This window comes from Miniopterus schreibersii (assembly GCF_964146895.1).
Source record: "Miniopterus schreibersii genome assembly, chromosome: 9".
Classification (NCBI taxonomy): Eukaryota; Metazoa; Chordata; class Mammalia; order Chiroptera; family Miniopteridae; genus Miniopterus; species Miniopterus schreibersii.
Window position 1 is genome coordinate 25084886 of NC_138118.1, and position 18094 is coordinate 25102979.

The window sequence follows — 18094 nt, forward strand, 5'->3', positions numbered from 1 at the left end:
CACTTGTACATCCCTGCTTACTGAATACTCCAACAAAATCCCAAGTGAAATAGTTCATGGTAAAAGAAGCACAGCTCCACTCACTATTTCCCTGCATTATGAGAACTCTAAATATGAAAAAAGTAAAAGGAAAAAATCAGTCAACACACATGCGTGTGTAATCTAGGTCCATACATTGATCATAGCAATCAGAAGTAAGATCTCTGGGGCACTTTCTTGGAATCTTTCAGATAAAATCAGAGAGGTGGTGCTCCTAGGTAGCTGACACACATTACAAAACAAAACAGCATTCCTATTTTTTCAACTCATTTTATAACCCCTTCTTTCTCTTAAACATAATTTTAATGTCCTTTCCCACTGAAACTTTGTCTAGTTGCCTCTTTGCCCCAGATCCTCCTGTTTTTTCCTTGCTCTTTCTTTTCTCTGCTTATTGAGGTACTTGTATTCCCCATCTCTGGATTGATCCCCATCCACCCCTTCTCTTCATATTTCTTCTCTCCTCTCCCTTTCTCTTCTCTTTCAGTAGACCGACTCTTCTCATAACTATCATATCTACTAGTTCACCTCTTCTCCCTAACTAGTTCTGACTCCTTTAAACAACTGTTGCTTACTTTTATATGAATTTTATTTTCATCCTCAGTTCCTGAATATTGAAGTTTGTAATAAGAACAATATGTTTTATCAATGATTAGGGTACATCTATAATATAATATCAGCCTATAAAGACAAGACAAAGGAAATATTAAGTATTTTTATCCTATATAATCTGAACCAGTACACACTAACAGAAAACACACATTGCCTCAGAAAATCTCGGATCAGTTTCCATCTCCAAATATCTCACACAGAACTGTTTTCCAAAGCGGAGTATTACTTAGATTGTCCACTGGATGGCAAACAATTGCACAAGGAGGCTGACAAAAAGAGATTTCATAAAACTACACTTTTTTTTTTTTTTTAAATAAAGAAAAGTCAGGATTTTTGTTTGTTTTGTTTTTTTTAACAAATGAAGCATATACCAAATAAAATATCTTACAAATGCCTTAAATTTCTATGTAAGATAGAATTCTTCCAAATTCCTATTACCTTATAATTATTTATGAATCAGAAGCTAAGCAAAAAATAAACCAATAGAAGAAAGGTTATGTAGAGTAAGTGTTTCTTAGCTACAAGGACTAAACAAAAGGTTCACAATTATTCATCATTGAAATAGGAATAAATAAAATGAAAATACCGTAATTAGCTCTGTGAGTGAAGTGCTCTAGATTTAAAAATACTGTAAACCCTTATAAGTAGTAACTATGTCTAGAGAAGAAATATTAATGATCATATGAAGAGAGCATATTCAAATAACATGATAGTTCACATGTTAGTTCAGTGAAGGATAAGTTTATTATTAGGGGTAAAGTTGATTACTGCAAGGAATCACCAACTTAAAAATCTGTTAAACGAAATTAAAATTATCTCTGTTATAAGCAACAAAAGTGACATATGCAATAAAATGAAAATAGGCCAGTAGCCTTGATATTTCAAGTATTCAAGCAAATCAATAGACAAGTGGGACTATATCAAACAAAAAAGCTTCTGCATAGCAAAAGCAACAACGAAATGCAAAGAAAACCTATGAAATAGCACAATATATTTGCAAATCAATATATCTGATAAGGGGTTAATATGCGATATATATAAATAACTCATGCAACTCAAGAGCAAAAAGAATTACAACCCAATTAAAAAATGGGCGGAGAAACTGAATAGACAGTTCTAAGAAGTATATTAAAAGGTGCTTGAACCCTGGCCAGTGTGGCTTAGTTGGCTGGACATCGTCCTGTGCACCAAAAGGTGACCGGTTCATGCTCAAGTTCCTATAGTTTGTGATCCGTGATGGTAATTTAGAAATCTATCATTAAGGAAAGTTGAAGAACTAAGGAGTGTGTGGGGTGAGAGAAGGAGGGTGCCCTAAGCAGAATCAGTGAGCATAGAAAGTGACTTTTTAATAATGGAAGGCTAGAAAAATACCAAAAGCTGGCAAACCCCATAGAAATTGGGAAGGACTTGTTTTACATGGAAATGAGGTTAAAATAAGCTAGATCAGTAGCCCAGGCAAAGGTATGGTCTATGGTTTCTGGAAGATAACAATGCAGCACTAGCATCCAGGAAATTGGCTGGTGCCAGCAGAGACTGCATCGAGGGAACACATTCAGAAGAGTTTGTGATGGAATTGAGACAAGGCTACCACTAGCACATAGAAATACCCGTAAATATTAGAAAATTTTTCTTCCTTTGGCACAGACTGGTGTCAGAGCATATGGTTTGCTCAATCCCACTTGCTCCCTCCAAGAAAGTGGCCTAAATATGCACAACCTTATACATTAACCCTAGTTCGGTTGGGATTAAAAGGGAATGGATGGGGATAAAAGTTAGACTTCAATCATAAAAGGTATTCCTCCGAGTTGTTCACATGAGTGAGAAAAACAGTCTGTTTATATGGCTGCCTAGAGGAAGTTCAACTGTTCACCAAGGTCAGATGTGTATTAAATAGTTGTTTTCTGTTGTTAAACTTATTAAAAGAAGAGTGAGTGTGCTCTAGTTTAGATATTACCAGGCACACTAAAATTAATTTACAATTTGACAACTTTCTAAGATATTAAATACTTGGGAATATTCACAACAATGAACAGACAAATAAGTCAAATATTGTTGCACTATACCTGCACTATACAACATACTGCTCTAGAGTATGCATGTTTTCCAAATGGGTAGTGAGCACAATTTCAATTATAAAATATACCAAGTTCTTTCTCTATCCCATCTAGTTTCTATTAGGTATTCCATGTCAAAATTTCACCCAGCTTTCAGGACCTGATTCAAATGCCTTCTTTTCCACCAGGTTAACCTTGATCAAGGTACCACAAATGATCCTTCCTTCCTCTAATTCTTGGGTGTTTTGCTTGTGCCTCTCTTATGAATTAGCTTTTACTTTGATATGGTAAGTTTTGATTGGAAGCCCCAGCAAAATTTCACGTGCTCTCCCAGCCCAGCCAACAAAGTTCTCTTTCATTTGAAATCACCCGAGTCTCCCTAACCTGCTCTAGGTAATTTATGACTCTCTCCCTCTATGCTAATGGTGAATGTAGAGTACACATTGTGTAATCCTCATTAACTTACACTGTTGAGAAATTCTAAACATTTATGTGATTACTGGGGGAAGAAGACATAAGATATCTTTTTCATCTTTGCTCCCCACTACATAGTTGTAGTCAGATAAATACTTGTAGGGGGCTGCCCTGTGCATGTGGGCTATTTAACAGTATTCCTCCTCAGTCTTGAAAACCAAAATATCTCCAGACATTGCCAAAAATTCCATGGGGGGACAAAATGAGAACCACAGTGGAAATGAAATGTGTGTTGACTTGATGTCAAGAGTTGTCAGGTGTTTTTTCCTCCACTTTAGTGCTTCTACATCAACAATCATATATTTACATGAATGAGTGATTTAAATAAGTTGCAAATAATAAGTTGCAAATAATACTAAAATCTTTCCTCTGAGCCATTAAAAACAGAGTTTACAAGCATGAGATATATTCATCTAGTTATGAGTGAAATGGTGTGGTATATTGATTAATGAGCAAATCCTGGAGTGAGACTGGGTGGGTTCAAACCCAAAATGCATGGGTTTATATGCCAGCTCTCAGCTCCCTAATTCCGTAACCTGGAGAAAGCTACTAAACCTTGTTGTACCTTGTATCCTCATCATAAAACGAAGATGTGAATAGTCATTACCTCAACAAAATTATGTGAAGTTTACATATGTCAAGCACTTGGAGCAGTGCCTGACTAGCGTCAGTTATTATTATGTACTTGACAAATTGAATAACTACTATACAGCAAGCATTCTGTAAGTGATGAGGATTTAACTATGAATTAAAAATTCAAGCTCTCAAGGAACTTTCAATCTACAAGGCGAGGAGGAGAGAAATAAATTATAAAGCACTGCAAGTGAGAACCAGAAAAGGCTGCACTGAGGTCCCATGAGGGAAGGAAGCTGTCCAAGGCAACAGCTAAAGGACGTCTTCCAGCGAAAAGTCTTAAGCCAAACCATACTGAATGTGTTTAAGGTATAGCAAGGAGTACAGTGAAAACTGAATACTGTGTGCTGTGTTTTTTAAAAGAAAATGCAAAATTGTAAATTCCCTTTGAGGAAAAAAAATGCTCTACAAATTTTAAAAGACTACAAAAAACATGCCAAAAATTGAACAAATGTTTTGTTTGAATGACTAGACTATGGTAATGCATTTTTTTCTTTTCTATCCAAATTTTCTAAATATGTATTAATATAGTGTTTTTTAAAAAATGAAAGTACTTGTAAATAAAAGAGAATTTCCAATTACACAGGATTATTTATCATTTCTCCTCTATTTGTAGCCAAAATGATATTACTTTATTTAAATGTTGTAATGCATGCCTAACACGATATATTGCAGTTTACTTTTGCTAATATTCCATTTAGTATTTTGACAAAAAAGATTTTCTCTGCCTATATACTGAACACAATTGTATCTTTTCAACTAATATAGTTATGTGATAGATGTTTGTCTTTTGAAATTTCTTCACATCTTCTATGGTGAAAACTGCTCTCAATTTAACAAACTTTTCTTCAAACAAGTAGTCAATGAAAATGCTGTGATAGTCCACTTAACCGCTCTTTCAATATAGACTTTTTTAATTCAAGGCACCAGCAAAGGATTTGCAGAAATGAGGTTGCACATCTAGAAAACAAGTAATATTTGTAAAGTCTGCATTTATGTCCAAATATTTTACTCCTAAATACATTTCTTAAATTCTAGGCCTCAGCTACAACACAGAATTTAGCACTGATCCTTCTGCATTTTATAGTCATTTTTAAAAGTGAATAATTATCCCCTTTGAATCTGTCAGAAATACAACTTTTTAACTTCGCCACTTTTTACAGTGTCTTTTGGTAATTTTCTTTACCTAACATTTCAATTATACTTTAAAACATACAAAAATTAACATTTCACTAGAAACTGGAAACATGTATTACCTTGGGGATGGTTTTAAAGTGTAAACTACAGAAATTCTTTACTTTTTATAGCTGTGTGGACATTAAAAAAAAGAGTGAGATGGTAAGAAACAAGTATATAAGGGTTTAGATCAAGAGTCCAGAAAAACAAACTTTGTTGAAAAAGTATGTGACATTAAGTTATAAAAGAGGAATTCAGGGAAATTCTCTCTTAAATGTACTCACCTCAAGTCAATAGGACCAAGCATTGTTCTACGTGTCATAACTACAGACTTGAGGGCACGGAGAGTGTTTGAATAATTGTGACATTTATATGATCTTATCATCAGGCTCCCTTTTTGCCCCTACCTTGTTTTCTTTTTTACAGCATAGGTAAAGGGTTTGGAAGGGGTGTGGTTGCTGGTGAATACAGAGAACAATTGTACAGATGTTTATTTCATTCAACAATTTGAAAAATGCCAATGTAAGACATGTTCACCAAAAAAAGCTGATTTTTAGAGACCTAAATAACTATATTTAATTTTTTAAATAAACACCAAAAATTATTTTAATAGATTCATGGTATTTTCAATTTGTCACAAATATTGTTACTTAATTTTAAGTTTTATGAAACGATTAGGTATATATTACATTATCTATCATCAAAGTACTTATCTGAAGTGTTTTAAAATAAAAAATTTACTAGTATCTATTAAAATCACTATATAATGAAAAAATTAGTTTGTTTCCAATATCTGGTCAGGAGAGTATGGATAAAATTACCTTAATCATTCAGGATATCTTGCATTACATTTTCAGTCAACACAATGTCAGAATATTTTAGTCACACATATTCTTAAGAACATTTCTTAAAAATATTTAGCGTTTCAAAATAGGTGAAACTTTCAATTCCGAATAAAATATTACTTGCGAAAGCTGTGTTCCTCCCTAAAAGACAAGCAAATAACCAGCAAGAAAAACTACTTCTATTCTTATCTTCTTACCTTCCTTCAGTTCTTCTGTATCAAATGTAGTGTCCAAGGTTGTACCTTCAGTAGGTGTCTTTTTAACTTTCTTCTCCTTTCCATAATTAGCAATTAAATGATGATATCTATTCATAAAGAGAAAATATATATTAATATCAGCATTCATAAATAGTCAATTCAATACATAATTACCAAATAAAAACCTTAAATATTAACTAATGCCTTGCCAAGTATGTCACACACTGGACGCTGACCTCAAGTGTCCTCTCAAGCCAACTCCATTAACAGACACCATTTTTATCTCATGTACTCCCATTCTCTGGCACTCTTTTTCTTCTGCTGTCACAAATAAGCCACTAGCAAGGTAGAAAAGTGGCTTTAGGTAATATTTGTTTTATTAATTTTCTGGGGCTGCTATAACAGAATACCACACTGGGTGGCTTAAATAATAGAAATTTATTTTTTCACAATTCTGGAGGCTGGAAGTCCAAGATCAGGGTGCCAGCAGGATGGGTCTTCTCTAAGAGCCATAAGGGGATGGTACGTTCCAGGTTTCTCTCCTTGGCCAGTAGATTACTGCCTTCTTGTTGCCTCTTCACTAGGTAGTCCCTATGTGCATGAGCACCTCTGATGTATCTGTATGTCTTAATCTCTCTTCTTTTTTTCCCCTCTAACTTTTAGCCTTTAATACAGAAAATTGTTTGCAAAAAACTTTAGAAGGCCTGAAGGGGCAAAGATGTGAAAGAATGCTACCCAGATATTGATCATTACAGGAAGCTGCCAACCCCTAAGGCTAGAAGAGCAAAAGGGAAAGGGTGTTGCCAGATCGCATGAGTGCTGTGCTGCTGAGGCTTCCAGAGAAACACTATTGTCACTGCTAGTTTGCAGGAAGCTAGGCGTCCCAGTGATGGTTCCAGATTCTGGAAGCCATAGTCCCATTTTTGCTGATAAATGTGCTGCTGTTGCTACAACTGTGCCTCTATTACAGCAATGCCCTGCCACTGCTAATCTCCCCTTCTCATAAGGAAACCAGTCAGATTGGATTAGGGCCCAACCTAATGCACAGATATTTCAACTTATTACCTCTTTAAAAGCCCTTTCTTCAAATACAGTCATCCAAATTCTGAGGTACTGGGAATTAGGACTTTTAACACGTGAATTTGACTGGGAGCAGGAGGGGGTGGTACACTATTTAGCGCATAACATTGGGATCAACAGTAAATTGACACGTGCACACAATTAACTCAGGGACTGAGACATACCCTGTAAGAATAAACCTTTTCTCCATGCCAATGTAAGACATATTCACCAAAAAAAGCTGATTTTTTCAGACCTAAATAACTTATATTTTTTAAAATAAACACCAAAAATTATTTTAATAGGTACATGGCATTTTCAATTCATCCCAAATGTTATTTAATTTTAAGTTTTAGGTAATGATTAAGTACATGGTTTCAAAATTTTATTGAAAGAAATGAGGAAATGTATGGATTAAAGCTAACTGTAACATAAATATCTAAGTATAATTTCCTCATTTGAAACAGTTTCACTTAATCTTAAAAACTATATAAGAGCCCTGGCCAGTGGTTAGAACATTGGCCCTAGCACCAAAGGGTCTTGGGCTCAATCCTTGGCCCTGGTTGGGGTGAGTGTGGGAGGCAACCAATCAATGTCTCTCTCTCTCTTTCTCTCTCTCTTTCTCCCTCCCCCTCCTTCTCTCCCTTCCACTCTCTCTAAAAATCAATGGAAAAAATATCCTTGAGTGAGGATTAACAACACCAAAAAAAAAAAAAAACTATATGAGAAACATTTTCTGTGCTTCTACTCTTAAGAAGCCATAGAACCTATGTACCAAGAAAGAGAGCAAATAAATGGTAATAAGCAAAGGCCATGTATGCGCTAAATATGTATGTGCTCGATAGATAGCAGCTACTCAAGCTACAAAAATCACAATTACAGAGAGCTTATAGTTCCCATTTCAAAAGAGGGTCAAATACAGAAAAAAAGTTTTCTGAACAGTGAATTTTATTTTCTCATCTATTAAAATCAGAAATATATGATCATACATGAAAAGTTTCATATTTTGTTGTTTGTTTTTTAAATATATATTTTTATTGATTTCAGAGAGAGGAGAGGAGATGGAGAGAGATAGGAACATCAATGATGAGAGAGTCATTGATTGGCTGCCTCCTGCATGCCCCCTCTGGGGATCGAGCCCGCAACCCGGGCATGTGCCCTGACCGGGAATCGAACCCCAATCTCCTGGATCCTAGGTCGACGCTCAACCACTGAGCCACGCCTGGCCAGGGGAAAAGTTTTATATTTGGGGTTCATGACAGTATATTTATTACACTGCTAAAGTGTAAACACAATTAAAGGAGCTTGTGTGAATTAATTACGTTTTGCCCAGCCCTATCCCCAGATTTTTATTAATGGCTATGTCACTAGTTGCTGGAATCCCCTGTCCTGGCATTCTTTAAATTTCCATGCCACTGGGAGTTAAGCTGTACACTCTGCCTACCCGTAGTTCTTATATTGATTGGACCCTACAAGCAGGTGAAAGCAAGGATACTTGGATCCATGGGACCAGAGTTCATAATGTGGTAATCTATACTGCAGAGCTTATTCCAGCTTTGTATTTTGGGGCTCATGTTTCTTTTCTTATGATCACATTCCATACAATTATTAAAAGATATTCAGTATCACTTACATAGTAAAACCATTAAAAGAAGCATATTCCTCAGCTGTGAATCCATAAATATCTTGGCAAGATAGGTCTACTTCTTGCTGAAGAAGAAGACTGACTAAACTTGTCGGTTCATCACTTAGAGCAATCATAAGGGCTGTTCTGGAATAAGAGATATAAATGTCTATTTATGGATCTTAAACATGTCTTATACTTTTTTAAAAAGTTAATGTTTAAATTTACTGTTCAAGTGTAGAATCTCTATTAGGAAAAGGATCAGAGCAAGAATGTAAAAAGTGAGGTAAATCTGCTCAAAAACATGTGCTAATCCCAGATCATATTAGGGGTCTAAAGGTAAAGGGTCCGGACGTAAGAAGCAGCCAGCTCAATGATTTTCAATGCCTTCTTTCCAAAACCCTAGGGTTTTCAAGGAGATGTCTCAAATGCTACGGAGGAGTATGTCTGGAGCTTTGGGTCCCCTACTCTCGTTTAACTACAACATCTAGGACTTAGAGATTGAGTTTCTACATAAGATTCTAATGTTATAAAAAGTTATAATAATAATAACCTACCAGATTTGTCCAAGTGTTTAATTTTACAGGAAAACAGATCTTGGGAATGTAGGTAATTTGCCTAAAATCATATGGCCAGATCTTTTCCCAAAAACAACAGAAACAATAATACACATTTTATATATGTATATATATATATATATATACACATATATATATACACACATACATATACATATACACATACTTACACACACACATACTTACACACACACACACAGATACATATATGTATATACACATTCATACATACAAATATATATATCATCCCATTAGGTTGCTGTAGGTATATGCTCTTATTAGCATTAATTATACCTTTGATTCTTATCTGAAGCATTCACATCCGCCCCTCTCTTCAGAAGAAATTCCACCATTTCTGCATTGTTTTCAGTAATGGCAAGTAAAAGTGGAGTGTACCCATCCTGAAATTATTATTTCAAAAAGAGTATTTAAAATATTGTACCAACATTAACATGCCTTTTAGATCCAAATTCAATTTAAAAGATAGGTGTGCTTATAAGAAACCTCTGATATACACTTTAATTTTTAAAAGGTTTTGATACATAACAAAATATGATTTTAAAGACCAAGAAAATAAACTGGAGTTGGACCATTCAAAAAATAAAATTTAAGTTTCAACTTAAGTCTTAATGCAAATTGTGGGTAAGAGGAGCCTAGATTATTTAAGTGATAAACACCTAGCATTTAATATAAGTATTGCAAATCATACATTCACATTTCACAATGTTGTTACAGTTGAATTTTCATAAGGTTTCACTTAAACCTCCAAGGTTGGCATGTATTTTGGTCTGTCCTGTAGACAAAATATCAGTGAGCTAAGGCTCTAAGAAGCTTTAAAAAATACTCATCAGTTTTCCATAATGTTTCCATAATGTAGGAGATTTGGATTACTTTTAGTATTGTAAGTGATTTTCTAATTCAACCCCATTCTTACCATTATTCATAAGTATATAAATGAGAAAAATATAGGCTTTATGATTCTTAATCAATATTCATTTATAGGAAAATCAAATAGTCCTCATTTGATATAGGCCTTTGAACAGTTGTCACTGTTAAATGTGATGTTGCTTTGGAGGTCAAGATTACAATTTGAAATAAAATGGAGAAAGATTTCTTAAAAAGGAAAATAATAACAGTACTTGATAATTCCATTCTTCTCCTCCTCAATTTCATTTTGGAAAATTCATACTCTATATCAAGGGTGGGGAACATCTGGCCCGCGGGTTGTATATGACCCTAGAAATCATTTGGGCTGGCCCTGTCAAGGTAACTGCAGTTCCAGCCATCACATTAGGGGTGAGTTAATGAAACGTTTGACCAAATATAGCAGGCTAATTTTTAAGTTGATAATTTTGTATGGCCCAAGAATAATGTTATAAATATCCAAATGGCCCTTGGCAGAAAAATTTCCCCACCCCTGCACACGTGTTTCAACAGATATAAATTATCTGCAATGAATACTTTCTTTCATTGTCTTCTAAAATACAAGCTTTCTAAAATATAATGTGCTGTATTTAATAGAAGACTACCTTATTTTGTGCTTCAAGATTAGCTTTGTGTTCAAGTAGTTTCTTGACTAATGAGACACTTTGACCACAGACAGCATAATGAAGAGCAGTATTGCCACCTAAATCCACCAGATTCGGGTCTGCACCTTGGTCGAGAAGAATAGTAGCACAGTTCTCCTTTTTACACTGTACTGCCTGTCAATACAACAAGAATAGATGAGTAACCAATTTGCTGCTCAGGATAGGATATATTAAACAAATGTTTAATATTTCCTTTTAAAATATGAAATTCAACAAAAGTTAACAAAGAAAAGAACTAAACACATTCCAATTGAAAAGGAAAAATTAGCGCACCTTAGCCAGTGGAGATTTCTTTTCACTATCCCAGACATTTATTTTGCATTGTTTCTCAATTAAGAGAGATACAACATTTGAATATCCATAAGCACAGGCCAGGTGTAAAGGTGTCCTATATCAATATAACAAGATACAAAGTTAGAAATAAGCCTTAGTTTGAGAAGATACTCTACTCGGGAACATGCCAGGTCATATATTAAGGTATTTACTTAATGTACTGATTTATATTTAAACAAAATTTACATAAATTATCATTGCTTTTTACTGAATTATTACTTGTGTAATAGGAAGTTTGTCCAGCCCTCAACCCAAACACACAACCCAAAGGGCCAAACGGCTTTAAGCCCACCTAAAATAACTTTTTGCAGTAGCTTAGCAATTTCTAGCAAACATTCTGTCTCTTTCATCCACTATTACACATATCCCAAGAATTTAGTCCCAAGAAACTAAAGGTGGCTTTTACTCAATCTTTAGATCCACCTCTTCTTCCAACTCTAGTTCTCTTTTTTCATTAACTTAACAAAACAAAAAAAACCCACAAACCCCATAAAACAAAACCCTGCTCTAAAAAAAAGTAAATGCCATTTGGGCAGTTCCCATAGGTCTTCCCAAGTGGCTGCTGCATGCCTGCTGGGTAAATTTCACTCTTCTAATTGAAGTCTAAACCCCACTGTGGCAATTAAACCTTTTCTGAAAATCTCAAAGCCCATCTGTATACCCCAAGGAACACAGGAAATCGGCCTCAAATTCCATAAAATAAAATGGCTATAAAAGCCTCAGCTTTCTAAGGAACTATGGAGCAATATAGTACTGTGGTCTTCCACACAAAAAATGTGAAAACAAGACTAATCTATCTTTTTGTTTTTTAATATATCTTTATTTATTTCAGAGAGAGGAAGGGAGGAGAGAGAGATAGAAACACCAATAATGAGAGAGTCATTGATCTCCTGCCTCCTGCACGGCCCCAACTGGGGATCAAGCCCACAACCCGGGCATGTGCCTTGACCAGAAATCGAACCGTGATCTCCTGGATCCTGTCCATGTTCAACCGATAAGCCACACCTGGCCGGGCAAGACTAATCTATCTTGATCAAGCATGAAACATTACATAGTTTACAGTATTACTCAAACCTTCGAAACAGTATTACAAACATTCTTTCTTGGAATATTTTGCATCTTATTAAATGAGCCACTAGGGTTTAAAATGACAAACTGTCTTAAAAACATACAGATTTAACACTTGCCTACATTTCATTTTAAGTTTTAGATTCAACTATTTTTAAATTCCAGAACTAACTATTAGAGTATGCAGTAAATGATATCTTTGTTATAGCCATTTGCCAATTTTTACACATAGAAAGTAAATGCTTCGAAGCCAATATGTTTTTTCATCAAATGTCACAAACAAAAACACTTCTATTTTTTAAAACAGTTGAATGCAAAATGTGTATTTATATCTTAGAGAAACACTTTAAAACCAAGAATATTATTCCATTTCTCAAGTATTCTTAACTTTTCTTTTATCAATGTATTTTATTTCCAGTCTAAGACTTTAGTTTATATTGTTACTTTTTAACTCATAGCACTTATCTCACAAGAAATTTAAATTCCTGTGAGGCCTAGTGCTCATTTCTAAAGTTGCAGACTAGCTGGTATATCATTTTGTTTCATTCAAGTTTGGTTTTCTCCCAGTCTCTCACTCTCTCAAATATCAGTGAAAGGATTGTCAGCATAGATTTTGAACAGGTGAAAAATTGTCAGATTCTAGAAATCTCTAATTCATGTTTAACAAAAGGCATGTATTGGATGGGTATCAAGTGTGGATCACCCAATGGAAGGTGAAATTAAAAGTTTTATTCTTCTAGACAGAGTGAAGGACCAGAACATAGCTGTAGTCTTTAATTACAATTTTCATTTAAAGGTCTTTATTTAGGTCTTATCATAAGAATGTCCTTTTGATTAACTGACTTTCTTGGGCTCTTAATAACTTAGAATCCAGGGTAAGCAAAGAAGAAATCAAGGACGCTACCTCACACTAGATCATTATTATTTTCAACTCTAGGATGGGCACTTTAGATCTAATCTAGTTCTGACTAGTGTGACTAAAGTATTAGTTTAAAATTGAGCCTTCACCTGTCAAACTATGTGGGATTTGAAGGACTTTTTATTAAAAACCATAAAGGTAATTTAATTTTATAGCTGGAAGAAATAGTAAAGATCTTCTATTCATTTTCAAACTTACTAGACACAGTATTCTTGAAATAAACAACACAAAGCAGAAATCACCAGGGACCATTCTCATTCTACCTACTCCCTCTGTGCCCAAATCTGCTCTTCTCTTCAGAAGTAGTGATTTTTATTTTTGTATGTATCCTTTCAGATTTTATCTCTCTCATTCTCAATCTCTCTTTCTCCACACACAAATATTCAAAGAGACTACACAGCTTGAGATTTATTATTCATCTTAATTGAGATATAATTTATATATGAAAATTTAAGTTTAGAATTTTAGAGTTTTGACCAATATACAGTGATATAAGCACCACCATAATCATAATAAAGAACATTTCCATCACTCTAAAACTTCCCTCATACTCATTTACAACCAACCAATCCTATTTTCTCTTCATCTGAAACCCCAGCTAACTACTAATATTCTTTCTATGGCTAAATTTTTACCTTTTAAGAATTTTATACTAATGTAGTTATTCAACATAAAATCATTTGTGTCTGTCTTCTTTCGCTTAGCATGACACTTTTGAGATTCATCCAGGTTGTTGAATGTGTCAGTAATTCATTTTATTAATAAAAGATATCCTTTTATTTCTGAATAGTGTCTTTAAATTATCACATAGATCTACATATAGATGTATGCTTTCATTTATCAAAAATTATTAAGTACTTAGTATAGCGAGGCAGGATTCTAGATGATAAGGATATAGCAGGAAGCAAAGCAGACAAAAATATACCTGCTCTTATGGATCATACATGCTAGTGAAAGAGGTAAACACAAAACTTATAATACAAAGTACGCTGAACAGTATTAAGTGCTAAAAAGAAAAATCAGGCAGGGAAGAAGAGTAGGAAATGTCAGCAAGGAGTGGGAACCCTCACTGATAAGGTGACAAACAAACACCTGAAGGAAGTGAGAGAGAAAAAGCCATGTGAATATCTAGGGGGAAAGCAGTCCTGGCAAAGTGAACAGCAAGTGCATTTCCGGCATTTCTGTAGAACACTAAGGAGGCCAGAGTAGCTGGAGATGAAAGAAAGGGAGAGTTGTAGGAGGTAAGATCAGAAAGATAACAGGTGGGTGTGAGATGGAAAGCCAAGTGGAAGTTTGTAAGGTAAGCAATGACATCATTTGACATATATTGTATATGATAATTTTGGCTACTGTATTGAGCATAAGCTGCAAAGGTCAAAAGACAGAAAACTAGTAGGAGACCACTGCAGTAATTCTGGTTAAGACATGATGGTGTCTTTGATTAGAGTGGTAACTGTAAAATGGAAGAAATGGTTGGACTTTGGTTATATTTTGAAGGTGCAGCCAGCAAGATTTGCTGTTGAATCAGATGGAGAATGTGAAAGAATGAAAGGAGTCAAAAATAACTCTAGGGTTTCTGGCCTAAACAACTGAAAGAAAGGACTTGGCATTTATGGAAAGAGAAGAGCAGATCTGAAGAGGAAAAACAGGAGTGAAGTTTCGGTATGTTTGAGATGCCTGATCGGTGATGTGATGGAGCCAGTGGCTCTCACAAGCCAACTGTTATATTCTCAGGACCCATTAGAGCCAGTTGACATCACATTGGTAGCTTGAAATCAGGGCTTCTCCTCTCCTCAGGCCACCTCCATCTTTCCAAGTACCTGTTATTGAACATTTAGGAGCATACCACAGCCTATTAAATATCCAAGTCAAAGTGTAGGCATTTATATATGAGTCTAGGGTTCAGGGGAGAGATCTAGCTAGAGATAAAAAGTTGGAAGGATTGGAATATAAATATTTAAAGCCAATCTCTCTTCACCATGCAAATGACAGAGAGAGACAGAGAAAAAGACACAGACACAATATGAATGAATGAATGCATGAATGAATGAATGGGAATATCACTTCAAGGTTTGAGCCCTCAAATTTTTACCAGTCAGCAGGATGAGGAGAAATCAGCAAGAGTCTGAAAAGTGTCCACAGAAGTAAGAGAAATGCCAGGTAAACCAAATATCCTGCAAGACAGGAAAATATTTCAAATACTGCTGATAGGGCTAGTAAGATTCTTGTCTGAGATACCTGCCAGGTAAGACTGAGAACTGACCACCGAATGAAGTCATACTGAGGTTATCCATGACCTTGGAAAGTAATTCAATGAAGTGGTATAGAATAAAAAATAAATTAGGAAACTCTGTTCTTGTAAAGAAGATGTAAAACATCAGCAAGATGACACAAATCTTTCTAGCCATAGTTTCCTGTTACCCAATTATGATGAAAGATGACATCTTTCATGCCCTATAACTTAAAAACTCCCCAAAAGATGTTAAGGTAGGCACACATAGTACAATATTTTCTGTTAATAATGACAAACACATAATTTCTTTGTTTCTTAACATATAAAATTAAATTTGTTTTGCAGTAAGTGGTGTTGGTGGGATTTTTGAAGTTACTCTGCAATTGAAAAAATTCCTAGAAGATCCCCACTAAAGAGTTGTTTTGCTGTTTCAGTCTCAGTCTTAACAGCCACTGTTCTGGGAAGTCACCTCTACTCTTTTCCTATCACTGCATTAGTAATATGACAAATCTTAGGTAGCTGGAGACAATATGCTCTATAGAAAAGAGGGGGGAAAGATTGGGAAACGTGGAGTAACCAGTGGAGATTAAGGCAATGGGAGGAGAGGAGAGAATCAGAGAGGACGCAACTGTCTTCAAATAGCCAGGTAAGCATTTTTAAAAGTAAGAAGAGGAGCCCGCGGGGCGCGGCTCAGCGGTTGAGCGCCGACCTAGGATCCAGGCGATCGGGTGTTGGATTCCCTCAGGGCACATGCCCGGGCTGGGGGCTCGATCAGTGACTCTCTCATCATTGATGTTTCTCTCTCTCTCTCCCTCTCCTTTCCTCTCTCTGAAATCAATAAAGATATATTTTTAAAACAGAAAAAATTTAAAAAAATAAATAAAAGTAAAAATAAAAATAAGAAGACGGAAGTTGGGAACGTGACCCTCTTCCAGGGCTACCAGCCCTTTCCGCCAGGGAGCGCGGGGGTCGCTGCCCCGGGGGCGCCCGAACAAGCCGCGCTTCTGCTTAGAGGACCCAGGGGTCTGGCGGCCCCAGCTTCGCACCCACGCAGCCTCTCGTCACTCCGCTCACCTGTATTCTCTGTCACGAATGTTCACATCATGCTTCTTGAGCTGCAGGTACTCCTTCACCTTTTCCAAATCCCCAACTGCAGCAGCTTTGTGAAGTTTCTTTAAATCCTGATCTCGAAGGTTGTAGCCCGGCTGCTGCGAGGAGGGGCTGCGGGGCTCCTCGCTCCTTCTCCGCAAGGTGAAAAGCTTCCTCATGGGGCCGCCGAGACAGGCCGTCCCCCGGCTCCTAACGGCCGGCTGCCCTCTGCTGCCCCGAGCGAGGCTCGGGCTCGCGGGTCCCTCTGCTCAGGTTTTGGCCCCAGGACCGCAGGCCGAGCGGCCAGAGGCCGGAAGTGGGCCAATGACCAGCAAAGGGCTGGGCAGGCGCCTCACAATGCTCGGGTCCTGCAGCAGCGGGGTGGGGCCCAGGCTCAGGGTGCCCATGTCCAGATCCCCACTTAAGATCTTAAACTGAATGCCACACTCGGTCTTCCTATTGGATCGAGAGCCTTTGGGTGGAAACCCAGCAACTCTCTTGGGAATAGGCCCTTCTCCATCAAGGACAGACCTAAGGGCTTCAACTCCTGCACACAGATTCGCCTTCCTTGTCATGGGGACGGATCTTCTCCTGTGATCTTGCCCTCTAGCCTCTAGCCAGCATCATTCACACCATAAAAATGCTCTCTTACAATTACTGAGATCCAGTCATAATCTGTTTCAAACATACTTTTGAAAACCACCTCTCATAGTCCAGCTCACTTTCATCACAGAACTCATTGCATCTAAAGCCAGCTCATTAATTCTGCCACCTTTCACTGACCTTGGCCACTCCACTCTGACTTCACTTACCTACTTAACTAGATTAAATTCCATGGTTAATCATTATCATCATTCCCACGCATAAACTTTCAATATGTTTACCCCCCTTCTTTTTCTTATTTGTCTGCCTAAACAACAGTCCTCCTCAAAACTCCCATCTAAACTTGTCTGCCCTGAGCCACGGAATGTGACTAAAGGAAAAAGGAAGGCCATGCTGTCTTGTCTCACTTGTCTCAATCGGCCTGAAGTGGATTAGTATGCTTTCCAGCAATTCTTAGATATTTTATATCTTCCCTTACCATTTTGTATATCTTCTCTTTTCAAACTCATTCTTGACTGATGAACTGGTTTCCTAATCCACTGAGAAAAGAGAATTAATCAGAAGAGAAATTCTACAGGTTCCCAGGACTCAGCTACCTACACCTTGCCAACAAATATTTTACCTTCTCTCATGTTCATATCGATGATATATCCATGTTTCTAGAAAAGGCCAGCACTTTTCTTTTAAATTTATCTTTATTGTTGAAATTATTACAAATCTCTCCTTTTCACCCCCAATTGATCCCCTCCATCTGGCATCCACCCCCACCCACCCCAGGCCTCTTCCACACTATTGTCTGTGTCAAGGGGTTATGCATATATGTATATAAGCTCTTTTCTTTTGTGTACCACAACCCATCCTCTATAGCTTATCCATGAACATTGCTTCAGCATTCCCCTCTCCTCTGCTTTCTCATGTGTCTTTAAAGTTTCCCTTTCTGGCTTAATATCCAAATTTTATAAAGAACTTGTA

General features: G+C 36.5%; 1 protein-coding gene across 1 annotated transcript; it reads right to left on the bottom strand.

Annotated features, from left to right (window-relative positions):
- Positions 1 to 4419: 4419 nt before the first annotated feature.
- ANKRD7 (ankyrin repeat domain 7) lies at positions 4420 to 16698 on the bottom strand (the record flags this gene model as incomplete). The annotated part of the gene is made up of 7 exons (XM_081147733.1): positions 4420 to 4769; positions 6028 to 6134; positions 8720 to 8857; positions 9583 to 9689; positions 10818 to 10991; positions 11151 to 11265; positions 16505 to 16698. 7 exons carry the CDS (start codon positions 16696 to 16698, stop codon positions 4723 to 4725), a joined length of 882 nt encoding a protein of 293 aa, XP_081003859.1. The 3' UTR covers positions 4420 to 4722.
- Between the last annotated feature and the right edge of the window lie 1396 nt (positions 16699 to 18094).